Source organism: Bubalus bubalis, chromosome 23 (genome assembly GCF_019923935.1).
Source record: "Bubalus bubalis isolate 160015118507 breed Murrah chromosome 23, NDDB_SH_1, whole genome shotgun sequence".
Lineage (NCBI taxonomy): Eukaryota > Metazoa > Chordata > Mammalia > Artiodactyla > Bovidae > Bubalus > Bubalus bubalis.
This window is the reverse complement of record NC_059179.1, coordinates 42,195,037-42,209,852: the sequence shown is the minus strand read 5'-3', so window position 1 is coordinate 42,209,852 and position 14,816 is coordinate 42,195,037. Positions and strand designations below refer to the sequence as shown.

General features: G+C 38.9%; 1 protein-coding gene across 8 annotated transcripts in view; it reads right to left on the bottom strand.

The window, feature by feature from the left end:
* The window catches only part of PLEKHA1 (pleckstrin homology domain containing A1), a 54,766-nt gene that overhangs the window by 14,377 nt on the left and 25,573 nt on the right, over positions 1-14,816 (bottom strand). For 7 of the 8 annotated variants that reach the window (XM_045164152.1, XM_045164147.1, XM_045164149.1 and 4 more), the window contains exons 4-5: positions 12,662-12,707; positions 4,760-4,857 (exon numbers count right to left, since the gene is read on the bottom strand). In XM_045164152.1, the coding sequence (XP_045020087.1) occupies positions 4,760-4,857; positions 12,662-12,707 (144 nt within the window). The remainder of the gene's footprint in view (positions 1-4,759; positions 4,858-12,661; positions 12,708-14,816) is intronic. The other variant, XM_044935392.2, reaches the window with a different exon arrangement.

Here is a 14,816-nt window from a genome sequence, read left to right as displayed (position 1 = left end):
AAATACCTCTAATATGTCCTTAAAAATATACTAAAATTTACATTGTTTTTTTTTTTCATTTTTCTTCTAGAAATGATAGTATATTAAAAAACCCTTGCCTATACCGTTAAACCCACCGCTTCTCATTTATCCTTATAACAGAATGCTAAGTACAGCCTAAGTCCAATGTTAATAGCTCAACAATTGACTTAGAATTGCATTTTACAATCAAAATTATCTAAATTGCAAACATTTCTAAGAGCAAGAAAAATACAAGCAAAATACTCATGAATATAGTTAACTCCCTTAAAAATTCTGAATGAAAAGTGAGCTTTCAAGGCAGTCATTAAAATACACACATTTTCAGAACCAAAAAAACCAGTCAGGCAACTTGTAATAAGAATCAGAAAAGTGACCTCACTAGACAGATGGGAAATGTCAGACACTGAACATGCTTGGTTTCACTGCCGATTGCTTATCCACTCTTCCCTGCTTCCCATCCCTGACTGTTGTGATGGTTTTTCTGTGAGAGATCTGCATGTATTTTTGGCAAGCATCTGCACATGATCCTAATGATAGGAAATTCTAACAGCAGAAAAAGAAAAGGTAAAAGTGACTAGAGAAGAGATGAACAAAATGGCAAGCCTGAAGACTGAAACCTAAAACATTCAAGAACAAACTCCTGGATGTTAGGAGCTTTCTGAGGGCTCTACCTACAGGCTGAAAAACACAAGTATAAAGCCTTACACTTTGGATTACATATATACACCATGTTGGTAAGACAGAAGTCCTGTATTCAGGTTATTCTATCTACTCCCAGTTGCCAATTAAAATGAAAAAAAAAAAAAAAAAAAGTGTGGAAGTTGGGCCATAATTTCAAAACACTTGTTTTTAGATTAAAATCAAATACTGATTTTTTAAATCAAAACCTACAGTGGGAAAAGACACTATTTTAAAAAATAGTAGGTTTATTTAGGAATATGCCATATGCATCTTGGATATTCCTTAATAATCAACAGGGGACCAGACCCCATCATATTTATAGTTATCAATATAAATAGTTGAAAGTGTACTTTGAAAGTTGACTTTCCAAATTCTAGTCATCAATACTTCCTTCAAGCTTGGTTCCTCTCAGTTCAGTTCAGTCGCTCAGTCATTTGCAACAGTCATTTGCCCAACTCTTTGCGACTCCATGGATGGCAGCGCACCAGGCCTCCCTGTCCATCACCAACTCCTGGAGTTCACTCAAACTCATGTCCATTGAGTTGGTGATACCATCCAACTATCTCATCCTCTGTCATCCCCTTCTCCTCCTGTCTTCAATCTTTCCTAGCATCAGGGTTTTTTTTCCAATGAGTCAGTTCTTTGCATCAGGTGGCCAAAGTATTGGAGTTTCAGCTTCAACATCGGTGCTTCCTATGAATATTCAGGACTGATTTCCTTTAGGATGGATTGGTTGGATCCCTTGCAGTCCAAGGGACTCTCAAGAGTCTTCTCCAACACCACAGTTCAAAAGCATAAATTCTTGGGTGCTCAGCTTTCTTTATAATCCAACTCTCACATCCATACATGACCACTGGAAAAACCATAGCCTTGACTAGATGGACCATTGTTGGCAAAGTAATGTCTCTGCTTTTTAATATGCTGTCTAGGTTGGTCATAAATTTTCTTCCAAGGAGCAAGTGTCTTGTAATTTCATGGCTGCAGTCACCATCTGCAGTGATTTTGGAGCCCCCCAAAATAAAGTCTGCCACTGTTTCCACTGTTTCCCCATCTATTTGCCATGAAGTGATGGAACCAGATGCCATGATCTTAGATTTCTGAATGTTGAGTTTTAAGCCAACTTTTTCACTCGCCTCTTTCACTTTCATCAAGAGGCTCTTCAGTTCTTCTTCACTTTCTGCCATGATGGTGGTGTCATCTGCATATCTGAGGTTATTGATATTTCTCCTGGCAATCCTGATTTCAGCTTGTGCTTCATCCAGCCCAGCGTTTCTCGTGATATATACTCTGCATATAAGTTAAATAAGCAGGGTGACAACATACAGCCTTGACGGACTCCTATCCTGATTTGGAAGCAGTATGTTGTTCCACGTCCAGTTCTAACTGTTGCTTCCTGACCTGCATAAAGATTTCTCAGGAGGCAGGTCAGGTGGTCTGGTAGTCCCATCTCTTTAAGAATTTTCCAGTTTGTTGTGATCCACACAGTCAAAGGCTTTGGCATAGTCAATAAAGCAGATGTTTTTCTGGAACTCTCTTGCTTCTTGGTTTCTCTACTATTGCTCTTTCTCTCTTTTTTGTAAGTAAGAGGAAAATTGTTTTAATGACAGTCACCAACACACAGTCACACAGAATTCATCAAAGCGAGGAAAGCCATGAACTACGGTGCTAGAGGATGGTCCATTAAGATGGCATGGTACTATAATTAGTAAGTAGATAAATAATCACCATTCCCTTACCCACTGTCCTCTAATCACCTCTATTCTGAAACCATATACTTCCAAAACCTAATTTTGAATTTCCAAAACTTTCAAGTTTATATATTACATTGTACTCAGCAGACTACTAAATTACACAGTTTACCAAATGTCACTTGGAGTGATTCCACAGAAAGGTAAACTACACATACATTAAAATGGAAACTTGAAATTTACAAAGAAATCTACATGTAAATTACAAGCAACTTCCATAGGGAAGTACACCAGGTTAAAGATTCTGCACTTAAATGCATATGGAATTTTAACACTGGTAAGATTTTTTTTTTAAAGAACAGTGAAATAAAACATTTCTTATTAAAGCATGGGAAATTCTTTCATTGCTATCCTATGAGTTAATGTGTACCTATAGAAAACCAATTTTTACTAAGTGATACCGATTCTATACTCAATTTAACAGCTATAACCACTTCGTTGACAAGCACGGATTTCTATATCTTAAATTTATATTTTTAAACATGAATTATAAAAACACATATACAACAGATTCATCTTTAAACTATAAAAGTTTCAACAGCTGCAAGACCACAAAAGCTATTTAAGAGTCCACATACTTTGACACATTACCCAATTCCTTATCAGTTTCTCTTGCATTTGAGTAAGCTTAAAGTGTCACTTGTATAAGACAGTTTCATACCATTAATAAATTAGATACAGCAATTCAAAAGACCTCCCAAATGGTAAAAAGTCTGAGACCATTCAATTCACTACTTTTTCTCTTAAAGCACTAAGAAACCAATGCTGCTGCTCATTGCAAATTGTTAAAAAAAAAAAAATGGATTACTTCCATGAAATTACTACATAGTCTTTATAAAAAATTTCCCAAATAGGGAATATTTGCAAAGAGTCAAAAACAATCAGTTAAAGCCTTTTAAGAAAATGCACTTCTGAATCAGTTAAAAAAAATTGCTTTCCTGAAACTGCACAAACCTAAAATAACTTCTGCTTCATGTACAGATCAGATGCAGTGCGTGGGTGTTTTCTGTCATGTGGTAACAAGCTGTTCTGGTGCAAGACCCAAAAAAATCGACCTAACTCTGAGAACAGCTTTAGTTATATTAACTCTTTATTGTGTTATGACATAAATATGGCTTATTCATTTAAATGGAAACGAACATATGCTGACTGTCAGGGCATATGTCTTTAAAGAGTAAGTCATATTGGGTCAGTAAATAACCTCATTTTAGTAAAAACACCCTTCCATTTACACAACCTCACCCAGGACCTCCTTCCCTATCCTTCCCGTATGGGCCTGCTGTGTGTGCTTCTCCACCAGTGTGTAAGAGGGGAAAGGGAAGGAGAGGCTTCATCAGGGAACAGCTCCCGTCACTTGCTCAGCAGCAGTACTAAACTCTCCCAGAAATCTGTGTTCTGCTTTAGGGTCAGAGAAGAAGGATGGAGGCTCATTCTTTCAGGAAGCAGTGAGGCACTGAGCTTCAGAGTTAAGCTGCAGAGTCAAGCAGATGGTGTGGCTCACAGCTCCACAACTTAACAGCTATCAAACCTATAAATGTCACTTGATCCTTCTAAGCCTCACTTTTTCAGGTACTTTCAGGTAAAACCTTCAGTGCAAGGCCTGGCACACTACAAACAACACATATTAATGTTCATCAGAAAAACAAAAAGAGAAGCCTGAGTTGGAAGCAGGAAACTGCAGCACAAGAAAATGAGTGCCCAGGAACTGGCGGGGAAAAAACAGTGTGACAAAAAGTTTCAAGCCTGAGACAAACCCCCAAGGACCACGTGGGCAGGACCCTCTGGATATTACAGTTCTTCAGATCAGTCCCCACCCCTGAAGTCATTTCTAAGCCCTTCACTGTCTTGTCCTGCTTCTATCTTCAACTCCTACCTACCTACGACCAGTCCCAGTTATGGCTTAAAAGGCAGACAGAATGCCATTTCTATTCCTTGGGTAGGTGGTAAGAAGTCTTTTAATCTTCCCTGCAGGGAGAGGGGGGAAACATATCCGAAAGGTAGAACTCTACCTGCATTTTCCCTTAGAAACTTTAGTGTAAACAGCAGTTAAAATCTACAGTAATCAGACCTTTATTAGGTATACAATGGGTTAAAAAGGCATCAATGGGCCGATTTTTAAGGGCTAATAGTTACCATGTATTAAAACAAGAAAAAGCATTCATATTATAACCTGTCTTTTAAACAAACTTTGAGGAACTCTGGGATAAACTGTTGGTAAGCTAAGGACACTCAGTAGGTATATTGTACAATCTGTAAAGATCACATGAAGATAATACATTTTTTTCACACAAAAAAATACATATACTTACTGTAATTTTAATAGCTTTGTTCAATACATTCACCCATTCTACTAGGTCCTGCTGATCATTGGCTTGTAGGAAATATTTCCTCATCCCTGCATTCATAACTGTTGAGAGAAAAAACAAACTACAACAGGTGAAATTGTGTACTTATTACCTAAACTTATGTCTGCGACAGCTGAAAAACTTTACCAGCTTCAGTACTGTGACTCTTGAATTTGACAGAATGTTAGACCATATATGATATTGCTTTCATCACTCAATAACATAGAGTATTATCAGTAAGACTCTAATTTGTAATGGTCACGTTTCTCATATGTAAAAATACCACAATATAGTTAGCCAATCCTCTAATGACGGACATTTAGGCTATTTCTGATTTTTGAAACTATGTAAAATATCCCAATGAAACATCATGTACGTATACTTCTCCAAACTTTGGCTAGCATTTCTATAGGACAGATTTCTTACCATAGGCTTCAAGAAGAAGAAAATTCACATTTAACATTTTTACAGATATTAGTAAACTGTCTTCCCCAAAGGTTGAATCCAACCAATACTGTATCCAAAGGCCTAAATTATCTAATATTCCTCACTAGCACCTCTTTTGTTTTCAGCCCTGAGATGCTGTGACATTATTTCCTAGACTTCCTTGCCAGCCTGGGCATGTCCTGCTAATGGGTGGTACTGGCGGGAGATGAGAGGTGGGAGGAAAGTGGGGGAGGGGACGGCTCTTGCTGACGCCCCTCCAGTAGCAACAACACACAACCAGCCATGGCTCCAAGCTCTTCTGCTGCTCCCTACACCAGCCTTGAAGTCCCCTCAGGAAGTCCTAGGTTCTGGTAATATCACCTCTTCCCTTTCCTCTCTCCAGCCTGGTGATGGAAGCTGCTTCATATAGTTTTTAATCGCTGGGTTACTTCAGCATTCCTTTCGTGCGCCTTCAGCCTCTCAACATCTGGTCAACCGATTCCCTGTAACAAATCCCTTGGGTTTGAAATACTAAGTGTGGTGTGTTTTCCTGACTCTCTGTCCACCTAATTGGTAAAAACTTATAGCCTGTCTAAATCTGAATCTTTGATTACTGAGACAAATTAGTTTTCTATGTTTACTGGTTGTCTACACTTGTTTTGTAAGCTCTGTTTATTTTCTTTACCCATATTTCTCCTGAGTCGTTCATTTATTTTTTCTTGATTTATAAAAGCTTTATTTATAAGAACTTTTCTCCTTGGAAGAAAAGCTATGACCAACCTAAACAGCCTATTAAAAAGCAGAGACATTACTTTGCCAACGATGGTCCATCTAGTCAAAGCTATGTTTTTTCCAGTAGTCATGTATGGATGTGAGACTTGGACTATAAAGAAAGCTGAGCACCCAAGAATTTATGCTTTTGAACTGTGGTGTTGGAGAAGACTCTTGAGAGTCCCTTGGACTGCAAGGAGATCCAACCAGTCCATCCTAAAGTCCGTCCTGAATATTCATTGGAAGGACTGATGCTGAAGCTGAAACTCCAATACTTTGGTCACCTGATGCAAAGAACTGACTCATTGGAAAAGACCCTGATGCTAGGAAAGATTGAACATGGGAGGAGAAGGGGACAACAGAGGATGAGATGGTTGGATGGCATCAGCAACTCAATGGACATGAGTTTGAGTAAGCTCCGTGAGTTGGTGATGAACAGGGAGGCCTGGCATGCTGCAGTCCATGGAGTCACAAAGAGTCGGACACAACTGAGCAACTGAACTGAACTGAAGAGCTTTTATGTTAACCCTTTCAGTTTTATTTCAAGTACTTTCCTGTCTGTCATTAGTCTTGTCACTTAGTTCATGGTATTTTGATGAATCAGAAATAGCCTATCAATCTTTTTCTTTTCTTTAAAGACTCTAGCTTTCACATGGTACTTAGAAAATCTCCCTGACTCAAGATTATAAGAATAAACCTTTATTTTTCTAGCACTTATTCATTTTATGTTTATAATCTTAATACATTTAGGACTTTTTATACAGTTTAATTTACATATACCCATTTAGTGACTACTACTTCTATAAAGCAAAGCATTCCTGCATATACTGGTCAACAAACTACCATAGTCAATGTTCAAATTAAAGCTTATTAATTATATATTACATGATTTATTTTTTAAAAAAACCATTATTCTAAGAGCTAAGGCATCTGAACAACTACGGTGCTGTAATTTTTTGTTTTTAATATACTTTTTTTAATGACTTCTATAAGTCTCCAACAAAATTTTAAATAGCATACTAACACTCAGCTGAACATGACTAAGGCAAGGAGGGAAAACGCTTACTTCTCAAACTCACTAGATTATGAAACTAAGACTGAGAACAAGATACTAAACCAGAGCTTCCTTGAAGTGATTTGCGTCTTATCTTGTGAAGGGCTATAAAACAATTAGTCTGGACCTAAAGAAGTTTAACACACTATAAATCTGTTCTTTTATATCCTACTAGTGACTGGAGAAATTATAAATGCCATAAATATAAATTAAGTGAGTAACTCACTAGGCTATTACATATGTCAATATATAGTTTTTGTTTTTAATTTCCAACACTCAGTAAAGCATCCTTTATAAGCTTTTCCAACTTAGGCTGAAGCTGCGCTCCCCTCATAATGGCTTTTTCCCCCCTCAATATTATTCTGGGCATCTGCGTAGAATATCTGAAGAGTTTAAAATTCTAAGCACTTGGTAATATACTATACCTGCTATAAAGGAAGTGCTTAATACATATATTTTTTGAATAAGTAACATTTATAGAAAGGTATCTTTTCAGGGAAAGAAGAGAGGTAAATATACCTCTAAAAAGACTCTTAGCACAATTTGCAGTCTAAATAAAAAATCATGTGCTTTAAGAATTATTTTCATGGCAGGAAGAGGCATAGTGATTTGATAGGAGGGAAAATCTGAGCCTGGAGCTAACCAAACCTAACGAGCTCATGCACCTACTAGCAATGCCATCTTATACAATCTATTTAGTCTCTGACTCTTGTTTTCCTCATCTGTGCAATGGAGCATAACGCATCCCTCCTTTGAGAGTGGAGGCAATGTGTGTAAAGCAGCCAGCACAGGGCCTGGGAGAGAACAGAAGCTCCCTGTCACCGTCTTCATCACCTTCATGATAGTCAGTATCAGCTGGAGATTTCCAAGTAAGGAAGCACTGTGCAAAATGTTGGAGCAAATTACAAAAAAATTTACTAGCAGTGATGGGAACAGGCAAAGGAAGGAAAAAAACTTTTAATAAGAATAATGAAAAAAAAAAGAAAAAAAGAATAATGATAAACTGTATGAAACCTGTTAAGTTTCCACACTTTTAAAGCAAAGGTTTCATTGTGCATAATGAATGTAGAGCAGAGGCTTGAGCACTTACTAGCTTTTCACTTAAGTACTTTCCTTACTTCATTTCAAATCTTGGTACCATCAGAGTGAATGTACCAAATGGATAAAACCTGAAGCACAAACATTAGCTTGATTTCAAATAAAAACCATCTCACAACCAAGAATTAACTGCTCTGGTTCAAATACGGTAATGGATCAGACAGTTATGAGACATTTTATCATATTTCTTTGCCAATTTTCCTCTGTTTTCTCTATTCCCTCTTTTCTTTCTCTGTCCATTCTTTCTCTATTAGTCATACATCAGTTTTCTGAAGGGAGCCTCTAATTTAATTTTATTTCTCTTCTACTACCTGCTTCATTTTTAGCTTTCTTTGCCTTGTTCTTCTGAGTTTTTTCATAGTCTCATGTTCTTTTTCCTATTTGACAGTTTTTTCTTCTCAAATGTCATGTAATTCTGGGCTAGCCATTCATACTTAAAAACAAGATACCAAAAAACTCCTTGGAAGTTCTCTTGAATACTATATAGGGATTCTGATTGGTGGGCATCACTGTACAGCAAGCCCCTCTGGTAGAAATGCCAGCTGTCAGTACCTATGGCTGTCTTCTCTGGGCTGTTCAGATTCTTGCCCCATTTCCACCTGGCTGCTGATGCTCTGGGCCTGGACACAGGAAAGAGTTGCATTTGGTGTGCAGACTTTTATTTAATCCTCCTGTTTTCCGTTTCATGCCTCATTCCCCCCTCTTCTCTGGGACTACTGTCCGCAGGCACATAGCCTGACTGATGCTATTTTGGGAGATATGACACATGCCATTCCTTGCTGGGATGGGGGAAGGGTGGCCGCCTGCCTGAGCCAGCTGGAGGTAGGGACCAGAGGTTGTTTCTACAGAGACATGCAAGCAAAGTCCCTGTGCTGGGTCCCTCCTCTCTGCTGCTTCCCTAGACAGGATCCAGCACCTAGTCTGTCCAGAGCTGGCACGGGGCAGGATATGGAAATGACTAGCTTTTCAGGGGCCTCTTCTACTCTGCTAAGTTATTTCCTCCTCCTCCATCCACTTCCCACCTTTTTACACTGTGAATTACAGAAATCTGCTCGTTTCAGGGAATATGGTTTGAATGTTTCTTGTTCTCACTGTTTGGGGGCAATTTGAAAAGAAAAGGGGGAGGAATAGTCATTGGAAGGACTGATGCTGAATACTGAAGCTCCAATACTTTGGCCACCTGATGCAAAGAGTTGACTCATTGGAAAGGACCCTGATGCTGGGAAAGACTGAAGGCAGGAGGAGAAGGAAGCAGCAGAGAATGAGATGGTTAGAGAGCACCACCAACTCAATGGACATGAATCTGAGCAACTCCGGGGAACAGTGAAGGACAGGGGAGCCTGGCATGCTGCAGTCCATGGGGTAGCCGAGAGTTGGACACAACTTAGCAACTGAATAAGAAGAACAAAAAGTGAGAAAGTCTTTATGCTGCCATTTTTACGGAAGTTGTCGGTCCATTTTAGAAGTCAGTGCCTCTTTCTGAAGGTAAACATGTTATGAATCCTTACTTCCTTTAATAGAGGCCTCCCAGGTGGTGCAGCGTTAAAAGAATCTGCCTGCCAATGCAGGAGACCCAGGAGACGGGGGAGGGTTAGGAAGATCCATTAGAGAAGGAAATGGCAACCCACTCCAGTATTCTTGCCTGGAAAATCCCATGGACAGAGGACTCTGGCAGGCTACAGTCTGTGGGGTTGCAAAGACTTGGACACAACTGACCAACACTCTCTTTAACAGAAGACTAATAAACTACTGGCAGAGCAATAGATAACTAATCTTAATCTCCGATTTCAACGAAAATCCCTCATTCTAAATACTGTGATAACTGAATGTCAGATCTTTCCCTGTATACTTACTGCTAGCCCTTCAAACTGTATGTTTGAGATTTTACATTAATGAATTTCAAGCGAATGTGCATGATATGCTCTAAAATACAACGGTCTCTGTCACGTAACTTACCCCCAGGAGCCTTTCACTCAACAAGGTTCTGAGGCATTTTCCGATTTAGCAACCAAAAATTATAAATTTGTAAAAAACACATGACTTTTTATAGCTTCTTAGTGGTGATAAAAGCATTACAGAGGATCCTCATACTGTATCCTGCTTGTATCACACTTTCTTACTGGACATATACAATGCTATCCCTACCATACTACCTACAGAAGAAACCTGCTCTTCTCAAGCAAAAAAAACCATATTTAACAAATATCTTCTACTTTAATGTAAAACAGTCTCTTCTGAGGTCAGCTGGAAACTCCTACTAATTTTTGTCCCTTTCCTCACTAATGTCCACTAACACACTGAGGGCATACAGATTCTCCCAGTTTTAACTATACCCACTATAATAACAGATTCTAACGTTCTCCATTCTTGATCTTCAAGCTCCATCCAGTCCCTAATTATTGTCACCAGAGTATTTCCATTTGGATGTTTCTCCGCCATTCAAACTCCATACTAAATATTTCACCCCATATTAAATATTTCAACCTATCAAATCAGCTCTCCTAGATCCTCGATTTCTTTCCTTGAAGCAAACCTATTTGACATCTCTGTCTTCCCTTCGGTTCCCACAGGTCCAGTCACCAAGTCCTTCTGCTTTTCCTTCTAATGTTCCTCACTCCTCCTCCTCAATTGCCATTATCCTAATTCAGGCTCATGTTAGGAACAGTAGTTTAAAAACCACTTAAACCATCTCCTTGCATCAAACTCTCCTATCAACACAACAAAACTTCCTTCACCTTCTATCTTCTCTCTGCTGCTGCTGCTAAGTCGCTTCAGTCATGTCCAACTCTGTGTGACCCCACAGACGGCAGCCCACCAGGCTCCCCCATCCCTGGAATTCTCCAGGCAAGAACACTGGAGTGGGTTGCCATTTCCTTCTCCAATGCATGAAAGTGAAAAGTGAAAGGGAAGTCGCTCAGTCGTGTCCGCCTCCTAGTGACCCCATGGACTGCAGCCCACCAGGCTCCTCTATCCATGGGATTTGCTAGGCAAGAGTACTGGAGAGGGGTGCCACTGCCTTCTCCGATCATCTCTCTAGATGTTCTCTAATCTCTTACCTCTCATTTTCCAAAACACATCAAGAAAAAAATCACTTGTCAACATATTACACCCTAACTCCTGCCTTTTCACTTTTCAGTCTCTCACCACTCTCTCTAGCTTCATTCAGTGTTCAGATCCCCCCATACACCACGTTCTTCTCCCCTGTACCCCTCTGTCCAGTGGTCCTCCCACCTTTTCTCCCCAGTGATAAAGGATGATCACACTAGCCTCATGTAGTATGGCTCCCTTGACTCCCAAGATCCCCAGAAAAGGATCTGAAGCTCTTCTTCTGTGACTCTATTAAATAGACTGCCACCCCTTTATCTACCGCCTGTGATGAATGCAATGATAATTCCCTGGCCCTGTACCTGATTTTGGGCTCCAAAATCACTGCAGATGATGACTGCAGCCATGAAATGAAAAGATGCTTGCTCCTTGGAAGAAAAGTTATGACCAACCTAGACAGCATATTAAAAAGCAGAGACATTACTTTGCCAACAAAGGTCCATCTAGTCAAAGTCATGGTTTTTCCAGTAGTCATGTATGGATGTGAGAGTCGGACTATAAAGAAAGCTGAGTGCCGAAGAATTGATGCTTTAGAACTGTGGTGTTGGAGAAGACTCTTGAGAGTCCCTTGGACTGCATGGAGATCCAACCAGACCATCCTTAAGGACTGATGGTGAAGCTGAAACTCCAATACTCTGACCACCTGATGTGAAGAACTGACTCATTGGAAAAGACCCTGATGCTGGGAAAGACTGAAGGTGGCAGGAGAAGGGGATGACAGAGGATAAGACGGTTGGATGGCATCACCAACTCAATGGACATGAGTTTGAGTAAACTCCAGGAGTTGGTGATGGACAGGGAGGCCTGGTATGCTGCAGTCCGTGGGGTCACAAAGAGTCGAACACGACTGAGTGACTGAACTGAACTGTACCTCTCTGTGAGATTGCAGCCTGGGATATTGTTAAGGGCAACAACTGCTTCTTATTACTCTCACAGCCCCCAGTGCCAAGCAAAGTGCATATATACTAGACCTTCATTAAACGTTTACTGAGCACTTAATCAAATACCCTCAACTACCTTGCTCCCAAGCTGTGAACTTCTCATTTCCCATAAGCTGTAAACGAAATCCTTTCCATTATTTAAGCACTGAACATCAAATGATAATAAAATTAATCTTGCTGGATGTGATCACTGTAATCACTGATAATGATTACACATAATCGCTGATGATGATTACACATGGGCAGAGTGGGAGGAGGTTGTGACTGGGAGGGACACAGGAAGAGGCTTCAGGGGTGGGGGAGCAGTTTTACTTCTTCACCAGACTGTAGTTTCAAAGCAATCTGCCTTAGAATAATTCATTAACCCGCAGGACTAAGTCGTGGGCCTTCTGTGACTGTTTTCTCTTGCAATATGATGTAATTATATTAGTCTAACTTAAAATTACTAATATATAAAATATAGCTACTCACCAAAACAGAACTCAGCCTTTGGCCTTAGTTTAGTTGCATCGCTAACCTAACAAGAGAGAGAAATGAATCACTCACTTCTTCATATGCTATCATAATCAACCTTAAACACTGTGAACATCCACATGTACGATTTCCCAGTACTCACACACATTTAGCAACACAGGTCTAAAGTTAAACTATAAGGCAAATGAAAAAGAACTATAAATTAAATTTAGAACATGGGTCCCAAATGTAAGATACGCAAAAACAAATGATACTTCCATGCTCTCTTTTAACAAAATTGTTTTTTCTTCAAAGGAAGTATGAAGAAACTGAAAATAAACCAGTAAGTTTTATGTCACACATATAAACATTTTTGGTTTCATGTAATTTTCAAAATACCCTCAAGGAATACTCCAAAGAAACAATGAATTCTTCCCAAATTGCATATTTCTAAATTAAGTGCATGAGGAAATGGTGGTGGGTAAGGGCCAGATTGTAATATTTAATAAAGTCCAAAAATCCAGAAGACACTCATCTGCAATGAGGAAACCAATGGCACTCACTGGATCCTCACTGGTACATTAGAATACCCTAGGATAAGGGACCCCCTTTACTACATGCAGCACGTGGTTCCATCTGGAAAGTGAACAACTAGCTGCCCCTGGTTGCTGCTAGCCTTTAGATAGAGCAGCTCACATGGAAGCCCGTCCAGGGCTGTTTGCCACGCTGCTGCCCAGTGTCTAAGGGCCCAGTGCCCTTAGAAATGTAGCATCTGTTCTGTACCTTCAGAAGGAATTCTAAGTTTAGGTTTCCTGACTGATCCCAACTACAAATTCAGAACACTGAATCACAATGAAATTTGTTCCAGGGATAAATTCTGAGGGAGAAGTGGCAAGTCTAAAGTAGAGTACAAGGGTACAATTCAAACTTCAGTACGCTATGGGGCAGAGGTGAAACTTCACCACAAAGAGAAGGTTATATTTAAAAAAGGAAGCAATGGAGGAGGGGAAAGCAGTGGCCAGTCAGTCTGCCTGTTTTATTGAATTAATATCTTAATCCTTAAAAAAACCTCCCATTTTTAAAAAGACCAGGCAATAAGCAATTGAAAAGATACAGGCACACAGGCAATTTCTACCTCAACTGCCTATTCCAATAAAATAGGCCTTTCCACATCACTTCACTAAGAGTCAAAAATCCCTGGCAGCATGTTTACACTGCAGTATATGTATACTGCAGGCAATCAAGTAAACTGATGAGGGGGTGGGGTGTTGGGGGGCTTCTACAGTTTATTCTACAATGGAATCCTACACTTCCTAACAAAAGTTATAGAATTTAAGTTGCAAGCCACCCTGAAGTATTACTAAATGTCTTAAATTTATAGGAACACTTGAGGTATACTTAAAATTTGTCTTCTGCAAATTTACATAATAACGATTTTAAAGTAAAATAGTTCCCTTTAAATATGTAATTTTTGTTGTCCAAGGACTATTTTATTTTTTGGTCAATGAGAATGAATAGCTCTATTATGATACTGAATACAAAGCTTTTTATTTATCAAAAATATCTTTCTCTTTTAAACAGAGGCATTCTTGTAAATTGGTCCTCTGATGAAGACCTTTGCTAACAAATCCCAATATATGCATAATAGTATGTATATGTGTATTATTTAATCATACTGTGTTGCTACTTTCATATCTCAAGTCATCACCAAGCTTATTACTTTCTGTAAAACAAAACTATTAATAGTTTCTCAGCATCTCTCTATCTCAGTTCCCAAAACAGTAATAAAAGATAATAAGAGGGGGAAAACTACCTAATACAAATCTAAATTTTTGAAAAGAAAAATAGTATTGCAAAAATTTCTGAGAAGTCAACAAACATGAAAAGAAATCAGTAGAGACAAAGTCAAATGAGGGAAAAATCATCTTTTATCATGAAGATAGTTTGTATTCTCCTCAAAGTAAGACGTAAAGAAACAAAAAGTCAAAGGTAATGAGATTAAAAATTAGTTTAAATAAACACAGATTTAGAAAAATCTTCACCAGATTTCCCAAAGACAGAACCTAACTATTAACAGATCAATCCACTTCTGACATTCATATGCCTAATCATAAAAGTTAATGTTAACTTCCCAGTTTGCTACATTCTATAATTTAACTCTGTACTCTTTCTA